Source organism: Cydia amplana, chromosome Z, assembly GCF_948474715.1.
Source record: "Cydia amplana chromosome Z, ilCydAmpl1.1, whole genome shotgun sequence".
Taxonomy (NCBI): domain Eukaryota; kingdom Metazoa; phylum Arthropoda; class Insecta; order Lepidoptera; family Tortricidae; genus Cydia; species Cydia amplana.
In genome coordinates, this window is record NC_086096.1 from 33,841,434 (window position 1) to 33,864,888 (window position 23,455).

Below are 23,455 nucleotides of genomic sequence, written 5' to 3' on the forward strand. Positions count from 1 at the left end.
ATCATTTGATATTTACCACTAGCTTTTCGGTGAAGGAAAACATCGTGAGGAAACCTGCATACATCTGCGAAGAAATTCAAAGGTGTATGTGAAGTCCCCAATCCGTATTGGGCTAGCGTGGGGACTATAGCCCAAGTCCTCTCGCGCATGAGTGGAGCCCTGCGCCCAGCAGTCGGACGTATAATGGCTGAATTATTATTATTTATTAATTATTCATAAATCTAAAATTTTGCAATATCGCATTTGATTACAAGATCGCATTTTTCTATAAAAAGAGGTACAATGACTATTCAGTTCAAAATACGACTCGCTATTAGTCGTCTTACAAATACCTTTCATAACAAAGCGTCGTGTCCGTAGGTCGGAGTTATATCAGTTATACAAATCCCCTGCATTCAGAGCAGCGGCGGTCGTTACGTGATCGGCCGGCTGTGACGTACAGACCGTATATTGCCGTCAATAATTAAGCGCGGGTAAATGGAAAGGTGGAGAGTGATCATTGCGATTGCATCACAGGTACAGTGAGGCTGCTGTTAGTACAACCTATTTATCAAGATAAATACCAAACGGTTTTTATAACCAACGAAGAAGGAAGGGTAATGTTTTTTGTGGTAGAGTAGGATTGTCTTGTCTGTGCGAAGTCTGTTTTTAACCCCCGACGCAAAAAGAGAGGGGTGTTATAAGTTTAACGTGTCTGTCTGTGGTATCGTAGCTCACAAACGGATGAACCGATTTTCGTTTAGTTTTTTTAAATCATAGATAATTATATCCCGAGTGTTCTTAGCCATGTTTCATGAAAATCTTTTCAGCCGTTTGAAGATCATCCGCTCTTATAATCTTATAGTCGTATAGCGAGTTTTTTAAATTTTCAATTTTGGTTAGGTTATTATACGTAGGCTATCTGGGTGAGTGTTTACCTATAGGTACTTACAATACGGGCAGGCTCATTACTTAGCACTACCTAACTTAGGACCTTACATCGCAGTTTTTGGTTCCCGAAAATACCTACTTATTTTGCAATTGGTTACTAAAGGGAGTTCACGACCTACTCCTTATTAAATAGCGATGTAACAGACAGACAGACGGACAGAGTCGCACCATAAGGGTTCCTATATTGTACATTTTTGGTACGGAGCCCTAAAACCGGGTTAAAAGTGCGTCAAACTAAAGTGATCGAAAATTTATACGTAAAATTGTGACTAAAAACTAAGAGGAAAGTGGAGGACCCACGTGAAATCGCCTTTTCATACAAAGTAGTCCTCTTTTTTCTCTCATGGATATTAACATTATTGAAAATATTTTGACATAATTCCGGAGTAGGATCAAAAGTTAAATATACTATGCTTAAGATCGAATACTGCTCCAGATAAGCTATTAGAGTAGCAACATCACTGTCTACTCGTTGATTGGCACAGTGATTACGACCTAGGCCCGTAACTCCGCAACACCCCGCAGGCTGCTTGTGTCCCACGAAACTCGGTCACCGGTGGTTCGCACATAGAAAATGCCTATTTATATATTTTATATTTCAACCGACAATGAAAATTATTCTTGTTTACTTGCCTTCTGTTATGTTTTATTTTAAAGTGCAATGCGTACCTATTCTGAGAATTGTTTTAAAGTTCATACTTACTAGTACTGCCCTTCTTCTTCTACTACTATGTCCTAGCGGGCGTCGGTGATCACCTTTACTAACTTTAAATGAATGCATGGCGAATGATACTATGCAGCCCAGCGATATTCTTCATATGCATGCTCGCATTTCATTCGGTACGTTTGGTAATTCGGCAGCGTGACGTACATCATAGAGGGAGCAATTTACATGCTATGTGTAATCACTGATACGCATTCACAGTAACATACCTACATTTACGAGTAGGTCCCTGGTTCCTGCATTATTTGCTTTGAAAAACTTCGTGCTCCAAGCACGCCCCGTATATCCACCATGTAAAAGCGGTGATGTAGTAGGGGTGGTGCAGTTTTATGCCAATGGCTAATGCATTTTCAACATCTAATCTTTAACAGCATGCCTCATGAAAAGAAACATCATTAACTATGTTTAATTCTCCTAGGAGGTACTCAGCGAACTGACGCGCGGCGCGGGCGGCACGCCGGAGGGCGCGCTCAACGCCATGCTGCAGTTCATCTTCCAGCAGAGCACGGCGGACACGCGCTGGCTGCGCCGGCGCATGGCCACCGAGCTCGCCGAGCTGCTCGCCAAGACCTCGTCGGGGAAGATCTTCGAGTCGCTCACGGTGAGTGCGGGAGTAGCTCAAGACTTAAACATCCATCAACGTCATGCTATTTTTTTTTTGACCTTCTTAGCGCAGCACTTCCTTAGACTACATTTTATTAGTTTGATATGATATTATAATAATTTACACAGGTACCTAAGAAGCGTAATATTGGGTTATAGTCGTTTTGATTTACATATGTAGACATGCATGTGTTATTATTACGTATGTTCACATGTACTTTGATTCGATATTGATGACAAGGTGTAGGTTGTAATTATGAACCATTACAGTTTCTTTTTAGTTATAAAGTTAATCCTTAATTTGTGACATGCTTTCCCGTTCTATTATATGTAATAGAGCTTAAAGGATGACTCACGTTAGACCGGTCTGGAACTTCCGGCGCTTTGTTTTCTATAGAAAACACCACGTGATCACCGATCAGCCGTCATAGAAAATAACATGATGTATCGGACGCCTCAGTCCGCTAAACATTTTTCATTTATTATTTTAATGCAAAATGTTCTTATTTTCATAGTTTTGTGAGTATTATGAGAGCAAACTACGTCTCCCTGTGGAGACAAGGCAGGTGGTATATACAAATCTCTTGAGTAAACACAACGTAACGTTTACCGAATGTGGGCGGGACACGGTTTGACGTGTCGTTACCCTCGTCGTTAACTATATTTGTTCAATTCTGTGCTGACTAATCGATTTTTATTGAATGTTTTATTCGTAACGAGGGGACGGGGAGGCTTTACTAAAGAAGTATGTACGCAAAAGAAAATAAGAATCTAAATAACCTGTAGGCATATAGATTTAATTTTTTGCCTTCCAAATTGTATCTTTTGGGTAATACTCAGAAACATTGCGAACCAAACCATGTACTGCACAGTTTTTTTTATTTGCCCTAGTACAATTGCGAGTCAATACCAGTTACGGAACAACTACTCAATTTAGTTCCAATTCTATGGTTTTCTAATTTGAAATTCGTACTCGTAAATAAACAAAATAGCCCGTCAATACAAGCCTTTCCAATTTCATGTTCCTAAAGAGAGGTTTCATTTGCTCGGGGCCATTTTGATAGTTACAAACTAACTCGTCAATCGAGCTTCCATTCCCATGCCTCTAATCTATAGAGTGCTCAACGAGGTGTGTGGTGTACACACACTACCTATACCTGTGTACCTATTCCTATTTTGCCTTGAAACCAATGCGAACCGAAATTGAAAGTCTAACCAATATGTTTGTTCGTTTTTAGACTATACTGAAATATGGATAGAAGCTGGTCTATCCATATTTCAGTCGCAGATGGCTTTTATAAATTCACTTCAAATGCAGACTTGAAATAAATAAATAGAACTTAAACAATAGCATTGCTATTGCTAGGTGAAATCGACCGGAATCCTTAGAAAGCTGTAGTGTAGCTGGGCTTCAGTGCTTTCAATGAAATTAATTGTATAAGGTGTGGGTACAAACAGCAAAACTCTTAACTGTCCGTCGGTGGGCTCGTAATGTTTACGAACTGTCAGTTAACAGTGTGGGCGATAGTACTAGGGTAACTTTGAAATGCGGGATAATTAATTTCTAATGTGTGATATTTCTACTATAATGTAAGCGATATGAATTCTGGCACATGTAACAAATAAGTACCTACGCATTTGAAAAGCGTTTTACAAACCACCCAAACCCAAAAACTGACAGAGACGTTTCTACGGAATAGATAGCCTCCTGAGATATTTCCTTTGCGCTACGACATGGGATTCTTCAAGAAGCGGGTATTTAGGGTTCTCAAGGGTCGGCAACGCTTAAGTGGCTCCTGTGATGTTGCTTATGTCTATGGGCGACGATGACCGCTTCCCATCAGGCGGCTCGTCTGCTCGTTTGCTGACTATTACATAAAATAAAAAAAAGATAGTTTAAATACATTGAAAGTATATGGGTTCGTGTTCGTGCCTCATTCTCATTGAGTTCCACTGCTAAACGGGTGAGGTGGTCAAAATTATCTTAACACAATTTTATTTCGAAGAGCATAAGAGCGCGTGCAGGTCATTTCAAACATCTCAATTGATTACCTATTTCTACTGCTGGCTGTAGCATCTCTATATTTTTTGTTGCCACTATATACTTAAAAAAATTATTGCTTAGTAAAATGTTTAACTACATAAATAATTCCGACGGAGGCTGGTTTTACAGCACGGTTCTATTAATAATGGTAACAATTAATGGTAACAATAACTAATGGTAACAATTTGCCCGTAGCTCCGCTCCTTAGAAGTGGGCACCGAGTTCCCCAGCATCACGGCGTTGCGCGTGCTGAACGGGTCTCTTGAGGAGGATGGCGCACGCCTGCGCTCTCTCGACCTGGCCTGCAACCTGGCCTACGACGGCAACTTCAAGATCGACGTCGATGCTGTCATGCTGCTCGGGAAAATCGCCAACATCTCCATCACAGGTAGTTGGAGGCTTTAAACGAATTCACTTATGCTGACGTTTTAGCAGTTCCTCTGCCATCTGCCATAAGGCACAGACATAAAATCGGCACCTCAGTGGCAAGCAGCGATTTACCTACTATGTGTGGGATTATAGCGACCCGATCCAATCTCTAGTTCCCACTTATAGCGACTTACTGCTCACCGCTGTCGCTAAGTCACCGCCGCGTAATTTGGTAGCCGGACCGGTACATTTATTTTAAAGCAATATATAGCGCGATCCGCGTTGCTAGCCTCAGTGTGAAGCGAATCGATACTGAGCGTTTTTTTCGTTGCCTTTCGGTAAGCCCACTACATTCTAAATGTAATCCAAATCGCCGATTTCCTTACAGTCGAGAGCCTAAGCGGAACCATTCGAGTAATGTTTCGCCGCAACCCGTACACCCACTGGGCGCTGGCGTTCGAGTCCCCACCCAAGCTTGAGCTCCGCGTCCGAGGCCGTTTCCAGGGGAGACAGCTCAAACCCAGACTGGCATCGCTGGTCGCTGCACATATCAGGAGGGCGGTGGCCCAGAGGCATACTTTGCCTAATTATAAGATACGGTATGTTATTTTCTCCTCATCTACAATGTTTGGTAACATCTGAGCCTTAGACTTATTAGAAATCTGTCGCTTTGTTTTCAAGAATGACACTAAGTGCTTGAATCGTCATCGTACGCACTACACAGCATTACTTAAACATCGTGAAAATGATCAACGTGTTTTTGTTTTTAAATACTCAGAAGTCATTTTGTGTACACCCCGAAAACTTGTGTGGCTTTCTGGTTTTTAATATCACCTTCATACGCACTTGAAATTTATTGATTTCACAATATTGTTTGTCCGTTAGTTACAAACCATTCTTCCCGAAGTCTGAGCCGGGCGGGGCGGAGGGCGAGGACGGGCCGACGCCGCACGGCCGGCTGACCGTCCGCCTGGTGGAGGTGACCAGGCTGCACTGGAGTGGAGGTGCGGGCACTGTCCGCGCCGCTTTAGCCGTCGACTCGCACGGTTGGGTATGTCATCGCTATCTACATGTACTTACAAGAAGTTCTTCTCTTTCAAGAAATAGGTATGCCCGATTCCTACACGCCGAAGGCGAAAACCGCGCGTGACGGAGGGTGCGTGGTGGGCTCTGTTCGCCTATGTATGGCCTTCGCGCCACCGTAACTTACCTAAGTTCATTTTGTTTCACTAATTTCATAGCCGCCTCGTCGTCGAACGGCGTACACCTGGGTCACAACGGAAGAACAGCGCTGGCTTTGCCAGCTACATGCTGAGTTGTGACCCTTTTATGGCATTTGCACTTTATCTTATATAATATATACATTGTATATGTGTCAACAAGTTTTTGTCATCTGTGTTTGTCATATTATTTGTGTGTCGTTGGCGTACGTGTCGCCGTCAACTTTTTTAGATTAAGTCAGGTCCCCACAGAAAACCAGCGCCACGGTTTGCCGCGGCATTATGCTGAGTGGGGATCCTATTTTAGCGTCCAAATGTCCTTTATGTCTGCATGCTTTTATTTTTTCTTTGTATTCATGTTGTGGCGTTAAAATAAATGTATTTCTTTCTTTCTTTCTTCTTTCATAAATAAATGTATTTTCTTTCTTTCTTTCTTTCTAATTTATCTCAATGCTCACTAAAAAGTCATTATCGCTCTCGAATGTTTCAATTAAGGTGCAACAAGTTCGTAGTTTATCACTCCATGTCATGTACAGGTGTCCCTCCGGCGCGGAGTGCTGACGCTGGACGTGCTGTTACCGGCCATGACGGGCGCCCTCGGCCTCGTGTGCTGCCAGGGCGTGGGCGCCGTGCTCGTGGACACCGTAGTGCCCATGTCCCCCGCGTACCGCGCCGACCTGCGGCGGGACGACGTGGTGCTGGCTGTCGACAACAAACCGGTCTGCAACGTGGCTCAGGTTAGCAACGCTGTATTCATGCTGGTAGTACTGTCAGCAATGGCCGTCGTGGCTCGTGTGCTGCCATAGCGCTGATTTAGACGGCGCGCGAACTCGCATGCGATTTTAGTTACATTGTGGACTGTTGTGGTTACGTCCAATTCACCGACCGATCAAGACCCGCAATGTAATGAAATCTAAATGGGCCCATAGTGTGGCCGTGCTTGTGAACACCGGTGCACATAACACCCGGGTGCCGCACCAACCTCGACCAGGACGGTGTAGACAATAAAATAGTGCTAAAATCTCTGAATCTTAATAAAAGCCCCTTTTAAGAAAAGTAGAACTTTATATATGGCATTGATGGTTTACCTAAGTATCTTAGTTCGTTTTTACTGCTTGAAGTGTGTGCCTTATGCCTAGTAGATTAATTCGACTGTCGATTTGAAAATCTGCTCTACGTTGCCATTTATTTGAAGTAGGCGTTGGATTGTGTGAACATATTATTATACGCTTTGTATTCCAGTATTCAAGAGTACCTTGAAGCTAATACTTCAGTAATAAATTAGCACTTAATTATATGTATAATATAGACTTCACTTAAATAATTAATTACTTTTTTATCAATATCAGCAATGTAAACTACCCAGTTTGTCTATTTTTCCATGAACAACATCAGTTTGTCTATTTTTCCATGAACAACATGCTTCCAGGCGTGTCTCACTCCGCGATTTCGTCGCTTTGCTACAGGTAGCTAAAAGTACATCCGTTCGGCCCCAATTTTGGGGAAAGCCATAAGCCGCGCGTGGCGCTGCGCCACCTAGCGGCCATATCTGTGCTGATCGTAACAGACGCGTTTTGTTAGAGAGTGAGTCTTCTGTACTATTATTTATTCTGTGATGCTACTTGGATTATGTACGTAAAGTACGGTTAAAACTTTGAAGTGCGTGAGAGCTAGTACGGTGATCAGTATTTCATACACAAGGCTGGAAAATTACGCTTCTTAACGTTAAAAATACAACTTTTATACCATGTCATGTCTTAAACTGTTTAGACGACAACGGTTTTACTGACTTGATTTTTTAGTCGCTATTGGCGACATGTTTCGGGCCCTTCGGGGGTCCCTCTTCAGGCTCGAGTGCTCGTTGTCGTCTAAACAGTTTAAAATATGTCTCACAAAAGTTTAGTATCGATTATGTCATGTTTTATTTAGCAACCCATAAATGTGTGTTGTTTGTTTTGCCATAGAGAAAAAAATACATAGAGTGCTCACTCCATACATCAGTTTTAGTACCAAAAAGACTATTAGCATCTAGCATCGAGTAGCGGAACTATCAGTACTGCTACTTGACAATAGATGTAGCACCGACAGGAAAGTCTTATCTCAACGGCATAAGACTTTCCGGTCGGTGCTACATCTATTGTCAAGTAGCAGTACTGATAGTTCCGCTAATCGATGCTAGATGTCGACACTGAAATTAATAGTCTGAACTGATGTATGGAGTGAGCACACTTGTCTTATTATATTTCTCTATGGTTTTGCATAGGTGGGCAAGCTCTTGCGGCTGATCGAGCGGCGCGCGGTGACGATCCGGCTCCGGCGCGGCGGCGGCGCGCCGGCGGTGCGGCGCGAGGACCCGGCGGACGGGCGCCGCGCGCGCACCAACTTCAGCTTCCGGCGCGTCTCCGAGGTCATGGAGGGCGTGCGCCTGCAGGGCATGCGCGCCGCCGCCTCCAAGACCAGCTTGCACACGGTACTTACACTAAGGCCTACTTGCACCAAATATCAAATATCAATATCAAATATCAACATTTATTCAGCAAATAGGCCACAAGGGCACTTTTACACGTCAATATGGAATTAACAGCAAAAAAAAACACATCAATAATTATAAAATACAACTAAGCCGTAAATATCAAATCAAACTAACATAGAGATGTATAAAGCCTCTAAATGTCGAATTACAAAAAACGCAACGCAATAGTATTGAAAAAAAAACACAAAGATACAAAAACTATAATCTAAAATTATTTAGAGATGTAAATGTCTCTAAGTGTCATCATAACTAAAAGATTACAATATATAGTAGTTAATCAAATTATCCTTAGAGATGTATAGGGTCTCCAAGAGTCAAAATCCTGTATACCTAATTAAAACATTCATTAAATTAAAGAAAATGATAGTAAAAATAAAATAGCATACGAGAACCGAATGAGGTGTGTCCATGTAATTATACTCAAAAATAAAGTTACTAAATATAATAGCTCGTGTTAGCTTAAATAGACCAGTCTCCACAAACAGCACCCGTTCACGAGTATGACGCGTATCTCAGCCATCGCCTCTCTCAACCTTCATTCGGGAAAGTGGCGACCCGATCAACAACGCCACCGTAAGCAAAGACTTTTAAGCGAGCATGACATATTCAAGCTGCCGGGCCATTACACTAACCCGGGGTTAACCGGTTAGACCTGGAGTTACCATGGTTACCAGTATAATTTGACACTTGGTTAACGGTTTGACCGGTTAACCCCGGGTTAGTGGAATGGTGCAAGTGGGCCTAAAGAAAATAAACAGCACGGCACGCAGGTTAATGGAGTAATCAACTACGAAATCTTCTCTGAACCGATGAACCAAACAATAAGGAAAAGTAACTCGTATATAGTCGGAATATGTGAGTGTACTTACGACTGATCGATTAGTATATAACTACTCTTAAAACACTAACTTACAAGCGTGTTGGTGACCCTTTCTCAAAAATATAAGATTACATCTTTACATATTTTTTATATTAAATCAAAATTAATAAAATAAATATTGATTATATTATGATTAAGTATTTTTGTTATCAGGAAGATACAACAAAAGTTCCAGACGCTGCTGAGACCGAGGTTAAAAAGGAGCCCGTGCGTCAACTGTCAAAGTCCGACACCCCCTCGCCTTCCAACTTCGGCCTGCGCAAGCGACGGTGCTCCGTCGAGAACAAGTCTTCCGACAGCTCGGCCGGCTCCACCCCGCCCGCCTCCGGCGCCAGCACCCCCCTCAAACAGTCCACCAAACCCAAACACGAGATACCCATCATACGCACCGACTCCTCCGAATGCAGGCCTGACAAAACCGAGGCCGAAGAAGACCAGATCTTCGAAACCGGAGGCCCCCGCCTCACGGAACACGTCGAGATATGCCAAATGTTCTGGACTAAGAGCGTGCCTCTCAAACCTATCATACCGTTCGACGAAGAGACGGAGTTCAAGTTAAACGAGAACCATAAGTATCTCAATATAAACGTGTGGGCGACCATGGCGGGAGAAAAGGACGAGGTCCTACTGGGCTATTTGAACATTCCCTTGGCGGCGCTATTGTCAGAGTGCCAGGACTCCACTGTTCCGCATCATATGAAGCGGTACCAATTTCTTCCGCCCGACGTCGATATAAAGTTTAGGTAAGAGTACGCTAATATTATACAAAACTATCAAAATTCCTCCTGGTGGTACAAACCAGGGATGTTGCGAATATCCGCATCCGCAACCGCGGAACTTCCGCATTATTTTCAACATCCGCATCCGCATCCGCATAAAATCGATGCGGATTTAATGCGGATGCGGATGTGGAACAGGTCGGTACAGGCAGTGGCGTGCACAGAGATTTGAGACTGGGTAGGCAAAAAAAACCGGCCAAGTGCGAGTTGGACTCGCGCACGAAGCGTTCCGTACCATTACGCAAAAAACTGCAAAAAAATCACGTTTGTTGTATGTGAACACCACTTAAATATTTATTATATTCTGTTTTTAGTATTTGTTGTTATAGCGGCAACAGAAATACATCATCTGTGAAAATTTCAACTGCCTAGCTATCACGGTTCATGAGATAAAGCCTGGTGACAGACAGATGGACGGACGGACAGCGGAGTCTTAGTAATAGGGTCCCGTTTTTACCCTTTGGGTACGGAACCCTTAAAATAAGAGCTACTAACAGTCTTACTAGCTTACCAACAAAAATCCGTGATGGTTTCACATCCTTGTCAAGTCGGTTAATAATGACGTACGTAATTAAGTATGTAATTAACCAAGGCAAATATACGAAAACTGATTGATTTTACTTTACCACTTGTTTGTGTTAACTGCAATTCCGATGTTCACCGGCCCTTTTCAATCACTTTTTTTTGCTAAAAGAAAGCTTTGAGTATGCATAATTTTTAATAGTCGGTACACACACACACACCGTACAACGTTCACAATTTAAAATATCCATATTTTCACTAATCACAATTATTCTAATTGCCGGTAACTGTTATCGTTATCTCACCAAAACAAAATAAAAAAAATGTAAATAAATAAGTAAACTAAACGAATAAAAAAGTAGTCTCGTCTTTATACTAAGTTACCATAACAAATGCTACTTTTTAAAATAGTCACGTAATCATGCATCGCATCGGAACTATTCGGAAACCTTCGGCCTTCATCGTTAAGGATTCGAACGATAGGCGCTGCCTATCAGCGTCTAAATGTGTGCATTACTTGTATCATTGTGTGCTCGTATTTATAGGAAGGCCCACTACACTGTTACCGCGTAACTACGACTCACGGACATGCACACATAGAAAGGTTTAGGCCGAAATGTTTTCTGTCTTTGCCGTGCAAGGCGGCAGGCGCGCAGCGGCGCTAGTGCCGCGTGGCCCGCGTGGTGTAAACTTCGTTGCGTAGAATTATAGATGACGACAACGGACACCGGTAGATGGAGCGCTTATTAATTTTTTAGAATGTTTTATAGATTACAGATACGATCAAGTATAAATTAAAGTAGTTTAAAAGGATAGATATCGGAATTATAGTAGGGTAGGCAGTGCCTTTATGAAGTGCACGCCACTGGGTACAGGAACGTCTTAGCATCGGCGTAAGTGCTAGACTGCTAGGTAATTTAGTCATTAACCATAAAAACCTATTAGAAATGAGCAGTCAAGCGTGAGTGGGACTTAATGTACGAAACCCTTGGAACGCGAGTCCGACTCGCACTTGGCCGGTTTTTGAAATAAAAATTACTAAAATGTAATATTTGACGTTTTTTATGGTACTATCTTGACATCCGCATCCGCGGATGTGAGCCTTTAAAAATCCGCATCCGCGGATGTCAAAAAATCGGCATCCGCAACATCCCTGGTACAAACGCAGAAGTAATGACATCTGTCTTTTTGACTACACAACCTCGAAGACGCTGTTATATTCAGTTAACACAATTTAATTCACCAGCAAAAGCCACAAGTTGTCATCTCACGCCGGCTTCGAGCCGTGCCTGTGCTTCGGCGACGCGCTGGTCTGGTGGGAGTGGGAAGGCGCGGGCGGCGCGCGCCACGCGCCGCGCGCGCCCCGCGACCCGCCGCGGCCGCCCAGGCCCGTGCGTGCGGCGCACGACTTCGTGCGCACGCACTTCCATCGCTCGACGCAGTGCGATTTCTGCAATAAAAAAGTGAGAGACCAAAGTTATAACAACCGTCAGAAAAAACCGGCCAAGTGCGAGTCGGACTCGCGCATCGAGGGTTCCGCACCATCGACAAAAATAGAGCAAAACAAGCAAAAAAGTACTGTCCCCGCCCGACTTTGCTTAACTTCGGTCAAAAATCACGTTTGTTGTATGGGAGCCCCACTTAAATCTTTATTTTATTCTGCTTTTAGTATTTGTTGTTATAGCGGCAACAGAAATACATCATCTGTGAAAATTTCAACTGTCTAGCTATCACGGTTCGTGAGATACAGCCTGGTGACAGACGGACGGACGGACGGACAGCGGAGTCTTAGTAATAGGGTCCCGTTTTTACCCTTTGGGTACGGAACCCTAAAAACACGCCTGCTCGGAAATGTCTAAATCTTGAGCAGAAAGTAGGGCTTAGTTGTACCTACACCTAGACTAAACCAAAATTTGTACTAGGTTGTACAACACGTATACCTACTTTCCATTCACTGATTGCATATATTAAGTCAGTGACTGATTGGCTTACATTCAACCAATCTCAGCGCATCAAATTCATAAGTAGATTGTTCATGGTAGTGCTTTTTATCTTTTTAAAAATAAGAAAGATTTATAGAGCTAATATACAAACTCCTTTAGCTATTTTTTAACTAAAAAAAAAGCGGCCAAGTGCGAGTCGGACTCGCCCATGAAGGGTTCCGTATTTAGGCGATTTAAGACGTATAAAAAAAAAACTACTTACTAGATCTCGTTCAAACCAATTTTCGGTGGAAGTTTACATGGTAATGTACATCATATATTTTTTTTAGTTTTATCATTCTCTTATTTTAGAAGTTACAGGGGGGGGGACACACATTTTACCACTTTGGAAGTGTCTCTCGCGCAAACTATTCAGTTTAGAAAAAAATGATATTAGAAACCTCAATATCATTTTTGAAGACCTATCCATAGATACCCCACACGTATGGGTTTGATGAAAAAAAAAATTTTGAGTTTCAGTTCGAAGTATGGGGAACCCCAAAAATTTATTGTTTTTTTTCTATTTTTGTGTGAAAATCTTAATGCGGTTCACAGAATACATCTACTTACCAAGTTTCAACAGTATAGTTCTTATAGTTTCGGAGAAAAGTGGCTGTGACATACGGACGGACAGACAGACGGACAGACGGACAGACGGACAGACGGACAGACAGACAGACATGACGAATCTATAAGGGTTCCGTTTTTTGCCATTTGGCTACGGAACCCTAAAAATACAATGCGGGATGTAACGACGATGAATGAATTTTTTAGAATCTGTTTTCTTATTTTCTGGCCTCTTCTGGGTACAATGTACTAATTATACACCTACAAAGGGTCGAATTATTTATAGAACCATTGTTGATAACTGCTGAGCCTTTTCGCCCCACAAAAGGAAGGGCACTCGAAAATTGTATTACGTATAAAGCTCCTTAATTGGCATAATCCTACCTCGTAACATCTAACAAAAGGTTTACTTTTTACTAAAGCTTTAAGTATTGAATTTCCACGGTATAATATTCGCAATAGAATCAAACATTGACAGCAAAAAAGAAACGTACTGGTGCTTAGAACCAGATGATGAACTTTCACCCTTTGCAGATATGGCTCAAAGACGCAATGCAATGCCGCAACTGCGGTCTGTGCTGCCACAAGAAGTGTGTCACCAAATGCCAGGAGTCTTCGCCGTGCGTTCCGAAGCAAGGGCATGGTAAGTTCACTGATGTACAATTACAATTAAAGATTATCCAAGTGTGCTAATGGGAAGGGACTGCAAGAGAGGCAGACTACTAATGAAAAAACCGGCCAAGTGCGAGTCGGACTCGCGCACGGAGGGTTCCGCACCATCAACAAAAAATAGAGCAAAACAAGCAAAAAAAACGGTCACCCATCCAAGTACTGACCCCGCCCGACGTTGCTTAACTTCGGTCAAAAATCACGTTTGTTGTATGGGAGCCCCATTTAAATCTTTATTTTATTCTGTTTTTAGTATTTGTTGTTATAGCGGCAATAGAAATACATCATCTGTGAAAATTTCAACTGTCTAGCTATCACGGTTCGTGAGATACAGCCTGGTGACAGACGGACGGACGGACGGACGGACGGACAGCAGAGTCTTAGTAATAGGGTCCCGTTTTTACCCTTTGGGTACGGAACCCTAAAAACGTATTCAATGTTATGCTTCATAGCGGCCGCTTGAATGTACCAAAACATAAGGTTAGCGGAGCAGAATATACGGAAAGCTGGATAAGACTCCAACCTAATTAGGTATGTAGTCCTGTGTTCCTAGTGGTGAGAAGGGTCACGAGATATCCATAGGATGCTGCGATTACTAAGATGGCAGGAAGCTATCTAATTACCTATCTCACTGCGGCAGTTTGTTTTAGTTTTAATTTAGTAAGTAATTAGTATTTTTATTTAATTTTAACTTCTAAATTTAGTAGCGCCTAACAAAATAAACCTACTCCTGGCAGGTTTGATTTGATTACAACCGTCTTTAGTAGGTTGAAATCGAATGACAAAGAGGACATTAGTCTGTTTTTTTTCTTACTTCATCGCGAGTATTCAGCGCTAACATGTCCTTTTAACTTACAATGTATACGCCGAAACGTGGTTCCACAGGTATTGAACTCCGAACGGCTGCAAGTTTCAGCGTACGTATACGAGAGGTTAAGTCAGTGAACCACAATTATTTTTAAAACTGGAATAACCACCCAAAAAACAGGAAACATAACTAATCCCAAGAACAAGATGAGTCGCTCAAATTTACCGTCGATCACTGTCAACCTCTTCCGACGAATTTACCAAAAATTGTGATGACACCATTTCTTTCTTATTCACTTGGCAAAAATATACGCTCCACAAGCGAGGCGAGAAAACTGCATTTCGAACAATAATTTTCCAAAACTGACAGAAACACTTTTAGTGTACTTGAAAGTCGATCTTAATCTAAAGTGATTAAGATTACTTTTCCATGATGCTTCTGGGTATAATGTGAGTATGCGAAGGTTATGCATAGATTTCCTGAAAATACGATTTGTCATGCTCCCGCCTGGCGCGTGTATCCTCCTATGACCTCTGAATAAGGTCATGAGTATGTAAGCTCGGTTTCTGATAGGTTTAACAACGTTACAAAGTTATCTATTTCAAACAAACTTGTGTAAGGTGTATTCGGGTATTTCCGAGTGACGAATAGTGGCGGATAATTCCGAAAGCTGACTCTTACTACAACGGAATATGAGTGAATTTACAATAATTTTCGGGATTACCCGATTTCCTGAATTACCCGAATAAACCTTAGTCTATTTTGGTAATTTATTATACCAGACCTTTGTTATAAACAGAAACAATGAAAAGTCCCGTACGATCGCCCAACTAATAAGTACAAGAGCTGGGTTGGACTAAAATTGGCTCTAATTTCTCTTTTAATGGTAAATTAAGGTAAGTATGTTGGGGATCTGTGCGGATTGTCTAAAAATAGTCCTTAGGTACATTATAATAAAAACTTTCGTGGCGTCGTCACGAACTCTGCAGTACCATTTTATAAGCGACCCAATGATGAAATGATGAGACTTTCACCAATGTCGTTATCTCCACCAGAAATATCTTTTTCCTAAATACGGTAATTTCCGAGCATAAAATATTTTATGTTTATGCTTATTTATGCGCCAAAAACGGCCGTAGGTACGAAAATACGGAGTTCGGACACTTTTACCCTCGAAAGTACGTAGGTACTTTGTTGTTACACGTATAATAAACTTTACCGAAAGCTACAGCTGGTATTTTAAAGCAACAAGGTTTTCCGTAGGTACATGTATAGTTCCGAGTATGACCTTAAGAATTTCATCGGAATATCTTGTTTGAAATCGGGCCAGCTGCCAAATATAACGATGTAAATGGCGATGAACTTCGGAATTATACTAGATTCATTAAATTTGTATAAACATTTGTTTTATTGAAATATATTTTAATTAAGTTTTGTAATGATTACTCGTTATCCTAATCCATATCGGGTGGTTATTTTTACGGTAAATGTCAGAATGTAATGTTTGATAAAACAATATTTTTACGCAGCGATTACACTTTTCAGAAAAACAGATTATCTTTATTAATCTTCATTTTCTAAATATTTTATGCAACATAAACGAAAGATTTTCACTCGGTAGCAAAGTTTCTTTAACTCTCACACCTGAATACCTAATACCCTCGCAAGGCTCAAGATTCTACTTTTAGAACCACTCGCTACGCTCGTGGATTAATTTTGGAATATTATGCTTGCTTGGCTATCAATTGGCACGAGGGGTTAAACAATAACTTTGCCCCCTTGTAAAACAAATAAATATTTCCGTACCTAATTCGCTATTAGAGTAAATAATTTATTTCCCGCGCTCTTTGAAAATTCACTATTTTCTGTTAGCTAAAAACACGCACTCGAAACGTATTGCGTTGTCGGAGATTTATTACATTTTGAGTACAATGCAATCTATTCTCAAGTGCATAATAATAAAGAACGCATTACATTTATAATGACGGCGAACGCTCCTACGAAATATGGACACGTGAAAGTCGTAGATTAGTACAGCGCGGTCCGTCGGAATAATACCGTCGCAATAGTGCAAGTTCACTGCTACGAGTAGGTGAACTCATAATACTGAATACATGTATGTCATAATGTCATTTATTATAATTATGTAAACACAAGTACATGTAGCATTGCTAAGTAATTATCAGACAGGAATCCGTGGGGAAAATTTTCTTGACAGGTAGCAGGTGAAATTTTGATAGCACACGCAGTGCAAATGTTTCATAGAAGTTTGGCGTTTAAATTAACACTTGCACTGCGTGTGCTAACAAAATCGTTGCAGATTTATCTTGCTCTACTTACACTACCTACACATGTAATGATTTCATGTGTAATGTTAATGTGTAAGTAAATCAAAAAGTGCTTTCGATTATTCCACCAAATGTCACCGCTGACTCATTCATCGCTGTCGCCAGATATTGCGTGAAAATTGCGAATGTGATTCGACGCACGCGGAAGCTAGTCATACGTTCCAGTTTACAATTTTTACGAGGTGATGTTATTTTTACTAGCTAATGTGATTTACGATCCACTATAACTATATTTGTTGTGAGATTTTCCTGCAATCCATATTTATTTAGTAGAATTGTCTAATTTCACAGGGCACGCGACAGAATTTAGCACGCAAAGCCTATATTGTCATACAGGTGTTGCAAGTTCTGATAAACAGATTTCTGTTATTATCAGATCTGTAATTTAAAGTGTATTCGGGTCATTTTGTTTGTCGGATAATTCCGAAAATCTGTTTCAAATGACCCAAAATTTTATAATAATATTTTAAGACTCCCTTTTCGAAACGGTTTTCGACATTCGGAATTACTGAATACACATTATATGTTTTGCTTCAAAAAACAGGTACCTAGTTTATTATATTGTTATATTATATTGAAAATCGAATCTTTAATTGTATACAAGGAATTCCTTCGCGTTACCTAACATAAAAAAACAAGGCTAAGAGTTTGATTAATCGCCATAGGTATCTCGTACTTACCAAAACTATATTGACACGGCCTCATTTTGTCTAGATTCATTGACAAGCGGAACGATGGCGCCCCCGGAGCTCGTCATGACGGAACCGGATTCTAACGTGGACCTCGACTCTGATGACGAACCGGAGAGAAAAGACTCGCTCGACGTTCATGAAGAAGGTCAGTAACCACAACAAGTAGAACGCCGAGGGCACATCTTCCATTCAGTTGTTATAAACCATTGACCTATATCTCAGGACTGGCCTTACGTGCACTAAAAATGGTACTAGTTCAGCGGTGTTACTTACGAATTCGAGCCAATCGTGTAGTCTAACGCAACTAGTTGCGACCAATCGCGCGGCCGGGCGCGCATGACGCGAACTCATCAACGCGATTGGTTGCAGCGTTTCCACACTGCTGTACTGGCCCCATTCATGCTCCATTCTTATTGCCCGTAAGGCTAGTCCTGATATATATATATATGTCAATGTTATAAACACCTGCCAGCTGACGATTAAAATAAAGGCATAACACCAAATTTTTGAGGTGCCCTCTTAAGTGAACAAATGGTAGGCTTTACTCTCATTCACAATAAGAATGCGATTTATTTTTAATTTGTTTTGTGCACAGACGAATTATTCGAATGCTGACGAACGGGGCACATATTTTAACAGATCCGGACTCTTCCAACACTTACGAACACACATACAGGTTTCTATACATATTATGTGTCAGACGTGTTTGTGAGCGGCATCCTATTCCGAAACCCCTTTGTGCGTGCCGTTTGATTTGTCGTGTGACTGCTACCTAACACCTTGTAGTGTACCTTACATAATCTATTGTGGAGTGTCATTATAATACCAATATTGTTATATTTTGTTGTTAAAATAAAATACAATTTTAACTTCATGTATTGGTTTGGTATTCACATTTAGTGCGATATGTTTATGGTGTATTGAGCATCTTCTTCCGGGAGTTGACAGGATGGAACATCACACGTTTGCTTCGCGCCCCGCATGCAATGATTCTGGCCAACGTGATACAACTCAAATCTACCTTCCTATCGCTCGAATATGCAAGAATGATAGAGGGTCAGATAATTTTTTATTTTTATTTTCGGGTTAGGCTCTATGAAATATATCGCGCTAATTGTAACTTCCAAAACCTACGTGAGTTAAAACAGCTACATTTTCATTTGAATATCAGTATGACTCACGGTTTTTGATATGTACTTACATTCAGTTTTCCATTTGTTTTTTCAGTGCCTATTGTACTAATTACTAATTCCACTCCAAGTCACCATAATATAATGATATACAATTCATAACTTTATTCTTGTGTGTATTGACTTGAGAAATCCTTGCATATTATCGTCCCAAATTAACGCTCTGGTTAACATTGTTTCCAAGGATTGCAATCTTATTTATGTGCATATATGGTCATTTCACAAACTGTACACATCTCTGACTATTAGGTAAATAATTAACCTACATTTCTCTTATGTACGCACTTATTGAAAATCTACTAATTAACTGTTATATAAATTGCGTAACACATTAATCTGATTTGTATCAAGTTATGCAAGTCATTAGTTCAATCGCTCATTGATTTCAATTGAAACACCTTGACAATAGATGTTTGTGTTCAGATATATGTGAGCACCTATGACCGCTCCGATATACTGATGGCGACTGTATATATTCAAATAGGTATTATTCAACCGACAAAGGGCTACAACTTATTGATGAGAGATCTATTGATACCTTGAAATCTGGATGAATAGGGACTCTCCATTGATTGAAAGCCCCGACAACCTTAGGTCCAATAATACTTACGAACGAACGAACGATTAGCAACCGAGAGCCCCGTAGACGTTAGGATGCTGCCACACAGTGATCTAACTGATCTATGGTCGACTCGGCCAGTCAAATTTAGTACCTTTTGCCACATACAGGGTGCCTAGTATTTAATGGATAACCTTTTAACTACCGACAGGGCACCTTAGGCTGGTCCAGAAAATGCACTTATAGGTCTAGTGAAACTTTCGTGGTTAACCTTAACTTGATTCATCATCTAGGCCATATCTAGGTATACACAGTACACACCCAATAATTTTAACGTATATGGTGCATTATGTTATAATGGCCCTGATATTGTACCTGAAGAGGTTTGTAGCAGAAGTTATCACCGGTGTATAGTTTGTAGCTTTCTAGTAGACCCCGAAGGCTTATCCTATTGTCTATTGTTCAGTAAAACCGCACGTGCTACTTACCTGCAAAAAAGGATCCTAATTATTCTATTTGGCACCTGAGCGCGGGCTAGTCCAACGCTCAAAAAACCAGTGTAGGTGCGCTCTCCGATAACGCGCCTTTGTTACGCATCTCGATGACACATTTTAGACTGGTTCTGTAGCGTTCGACTCGCCGGCACTCAGTAACCGAAGTACCGATTTTTTATGCAGGTGGTTGTGGCACGTGGCACGAGCGGTTTTTCTTAACAATAGACAATAGGATTAGCCTTCGGGATCTATTAGAAAGCTACAAACTATACTTATGTCTGTAGGTGGCGGGGCCATGAGTGCGCTGGTAGCGGGGCTCCGCCGCGCGGGCTCGGCGCACTCGCTCACCGCGCCGAAGCCCTCGGCCTCGTCGCGCTCCCTGCCGCCCTCGCCAAGCCACACTCCCAGGTGACAACGCTTAAAGATGGGCTCATGTGGATCGCATCATGTTAATTTAGATTAAGGGCCAGTTGCAAGAAACCTATAAAAAAGAGTTTGACAGTTATTTATGGGATCCGTCGCAGCTAATTTCATCTCTAACGCAAAAGGTGTGCATTTGAAGTGGTAGGTAAGGTAGATAGGTAGTATCCGCGCTAAGCATTTCCACTGTTACTTTGCGGTCACTGTCGCTGAAGAACTCAATTATCGTCCTCACACAATAAGCTACACTGTAGCTGCTACAGAATATAATTATTTTTCAATTTAGATATGGTATAGCTACTTCTGAGCTCAGCGCAGTAAATTAAAGAAAAGTAGCTGTCTATCGTGTATACCTAGAATAGTTACGCAACAACGTATTACATTACATTATAATTTTGTGTCTACTAATAACGCTAAGAAGTTAACCTTTTCGACGCCGTGTCAAACACAAAAGCTGTCACGCTGACGCCACGTCACCGAAGTGTCAAAACTGAAATTGAACTTTATGCATATGCATGTAGGTCTATGTCGCTCTGTGGTCTGTGACCGATTGATCGGTCTTTGGCGTTGCACCTACGGTGCCGATATATCGGTCATTGGCGTCCAAAAGGTTAAAAGTCAATATAAAGTTTCCTGATCAGCCTGTATAATTCAACATGTAGAAACAAGCAGGCAGTTTATTTATTGTTCAACAAAGTTCTGCCTTCCGTGAAACTAGAACAGGAACCCGCTAAAGTCGAGTTCTGAACTGGGCCAGATGCTAACAAAAGAATGTGCGCGTATTGATAATAACGTCTCTAGAGACAAATGGCGTAGGTATATTGCACAAATGGGTAGTGTTCCACTAGTCTAGTCGAATCAACCACCTACACTTTCGTAGCCTACACTTGATTTTTATGAAATATTTATCTACTTTCATTATGATTTTCCACTTCAGAGTTGTTCACAGTTGTTACATGTGATTTAACAAGTTTATGTTAATAATTTTTGGAAGCGCAAATATAAGTTTAGTCTGTTTTGTTAAAGTATCTTCATTTTTCATGTGCCGCTACGGTGCACAATAAGAATTTTTAAAACTACAAATAAACCTGTTTGTTAATTGCAATGCACATTGTACATTTTCACGCTTTTCACAGCAAAGGTACTCCCTTTGACGTTTTCATTTCTCTCATATAGCCATTTACACCTGAAGCGGTGTAAGTTCCAGAGTTCAGAATTTCACGCTTTCGTAACTTGATTCCTTTATAAGGCGTCATTTTCTTGATATTATTATTTATTTTATTTAGAAATTTAAATCAGGCAACAAGGCCCATATTACAAATACTTTACAGACTAACATACATATGTATTTTATAAACTTAAAACTAAACACTAGAACCCAGAACCCCAGATATGCCCATAACACATTAAATATTTTTGGGAATCTGAAGAGTATGGGTATATATATACCGCCATTTAACGATATTCTAAAGGGAGTTTAGCATCTCACGCTTTTCGCAGCTTAATGTCTCATCCAACCATGACACGCAAGAAGCATTCATCCGGAAGGGACGGGAGATCTGTTTGGCAGTCGCAATGGCACAAGATGTTGTAATAGTGTTTTTATATTTTAATCATGCTATACGCTTTTGCAGCTTTATTCCTTTAGAAGGGTCATTTCCATTTGTTCCATGATTTGAGAAACAGTAAGACTGACTGAAAAAACGGTAATAAAAAGTCTACATCTGAAACAAATGGGATGGTCTTTTAAATAGGTAGGCACTTGATTTTCACACAGCTATGGCGATGCGGAAGCGTCAAGGAGCTACGGGGAATGTGCAGGCCACTAAAGTTTACGAGTGTTATTTTCGTTCTGTCACGCTTAACGCTTTCGCAGCTTGAATTCTTTAAGCGGCCTCATTTTTCACGTACAGCCATGACGCGCAGGAAGCAGTCTCTGGAAGCGACGGTGAACCCGTTCAGCGGGTGCGGCGCGGCGTGGCTGGCGCGCGGCGGGGTGGACGCGATGCTGGCGCCGGCGACGCGGAGCTCGCTGCCGCCGGACGCGCTGCTCGCGGCGGCAAGGGAGTCGGCGCCCGAGCTGGCCGCTAGGCTGACGCCGCCGCAGATCCACGAGATGGTGGGTACTCGCCTTGCCGGCCGGTCTATACGGGTGCTCCTGAGGGTACTCGATCCGATTAATGCATGAACGCGAGGCGCTCAACCCATGGCAAAAAAAAGCTTACTATGGGAAGATTGGAAAGCAATAATGGTTACGAACCCTGTTGATGTTAAAGTTATGTATTTCAGATTCGATATAAAAGAGCGATAATCATATTAAATTGTTCCAATCGAGTTTTAGCATTATTTTATCCAAGATAATTTACTTCTAGTGATTCTAGTGATGTGCATGGTTGCAGTTGAGCGCGGTCCGCGCCGAGCTGACGGCGGGCGGCGACGGCGGCGGCGACGCGCGCGCCTGCGCGCTCACGGCGCTCATGCTGCACTGCTGCGCGGCCGCGCAGCTGGCGCAGCACGACCAGGCTGCGCCTACCACCTAATCAAATATATATCATTACATGGCTTTAAGCGCTTTTATTAAACACTCCGAAATAACATGCCTTTAAAGTAACTAGGAGAAATACAACGTATGAAACAAGCGAAACGTTTGCCGAACTATGAATTTCCACCGCAATCATTTCAGTGGTACAAACGCTACGGTGGACACACGACATATACATAAAGTCCGTCCACGCTAAGTTTTGGGAAGCACATGAAGAATGGCACCGGCCATATCTTACCTTATTGAGTGCCAAGTCCGTGCAAACTTAGCGTGGTTGGAGTCTACATCTATAGGTACACATAATGCTAAAATCATAACCCGTAGTAGGGTAAAAAGAGAACTGACGATCTCTTTTCTTCATTCGATACAGTTTGGTTAACCAATGAAATGAACTAAAAATTTAAATTTAATTGTCAATGAGTATACCTACGAGTAGTAAGTACCTAGCTTATGTATTGTGTATGCAGTGATATATTCCAACTTATCATCATCATCTTCCTCGCGTTATCGCGGCTTTTTTGACACAGCCATAGAGAAAAAAATACATAGATTGCTCACTCCATACATCAGTTTTGGTATC

General features: G+C 41.5%; 1 protein-coding gene across 4 annotated transcripts in view; it reads left to right on the forward strand.

Annotated features, from left to right (window-relative positions):
* Positions 1–22,896, forward strand: part of LOC134661719 (PDZ domain-containing protein 8) — a 36,991-nt gene extending 14,095 nt beyond the window's left edge. The window contains exons 3-15 of one of the 4 annotated variants that reach the window (XM_063517893.1): positions 2,073–2,255; positions 4,497–4,689; positions 5,059–5,269; positions 5,556–5,721; positions 6,427–6,627; positions 8,154–8,360; positions 9,457–10,046; positions 11,851–12,067; positions 13,688–13,796; positions 17,693–17,815; positions 20,198–20,321; positions 22,247–22,452; positions 22,733–22,896. In XM_063517893.1, the coding sequence (XP_063373963.1) occupies positions 2,073–2,255; positions 4,497–4,689; positions 5,059–5,269; positions 5,556–5,721; positions 6,427–6,627; positions 8,154–8,360; positions 9,457–10,046; positions 11,851–12,067; positions 13,688–13,796; positions 17,693–17,815; positions 20,198–20,321; positions 22,247–22,424 (2,502 nt within the window). In that variant the 3' untranslated portion in view covers positions 22,425–22,452; positions 22,733–22,896. Of the gene's footprint in view, positions 1–2,072; positions 2,256–4,496; positions 4,690–5,058; positions 5,270–5,555; positions 5,722–6,426; positions 6,628–8,153; positions 8,361–9,456; positions 10,047–11,850; positions 12,068–13,687; positions 13,797–17,692; positions 17,816–18,265; positions 18,342–20,197; positions 20,322–21,833; positions 22,002–22,246; positions 22,453–22,732 lie in introns of those variants that run through there. The other 3 variants (XM_063517892.1, XM_063517894.1, XM_063517895.1) reach the window with 3 other exon arrangements.
* Positions 22,897–23,455: the final 559 nt, after the last annotated feature.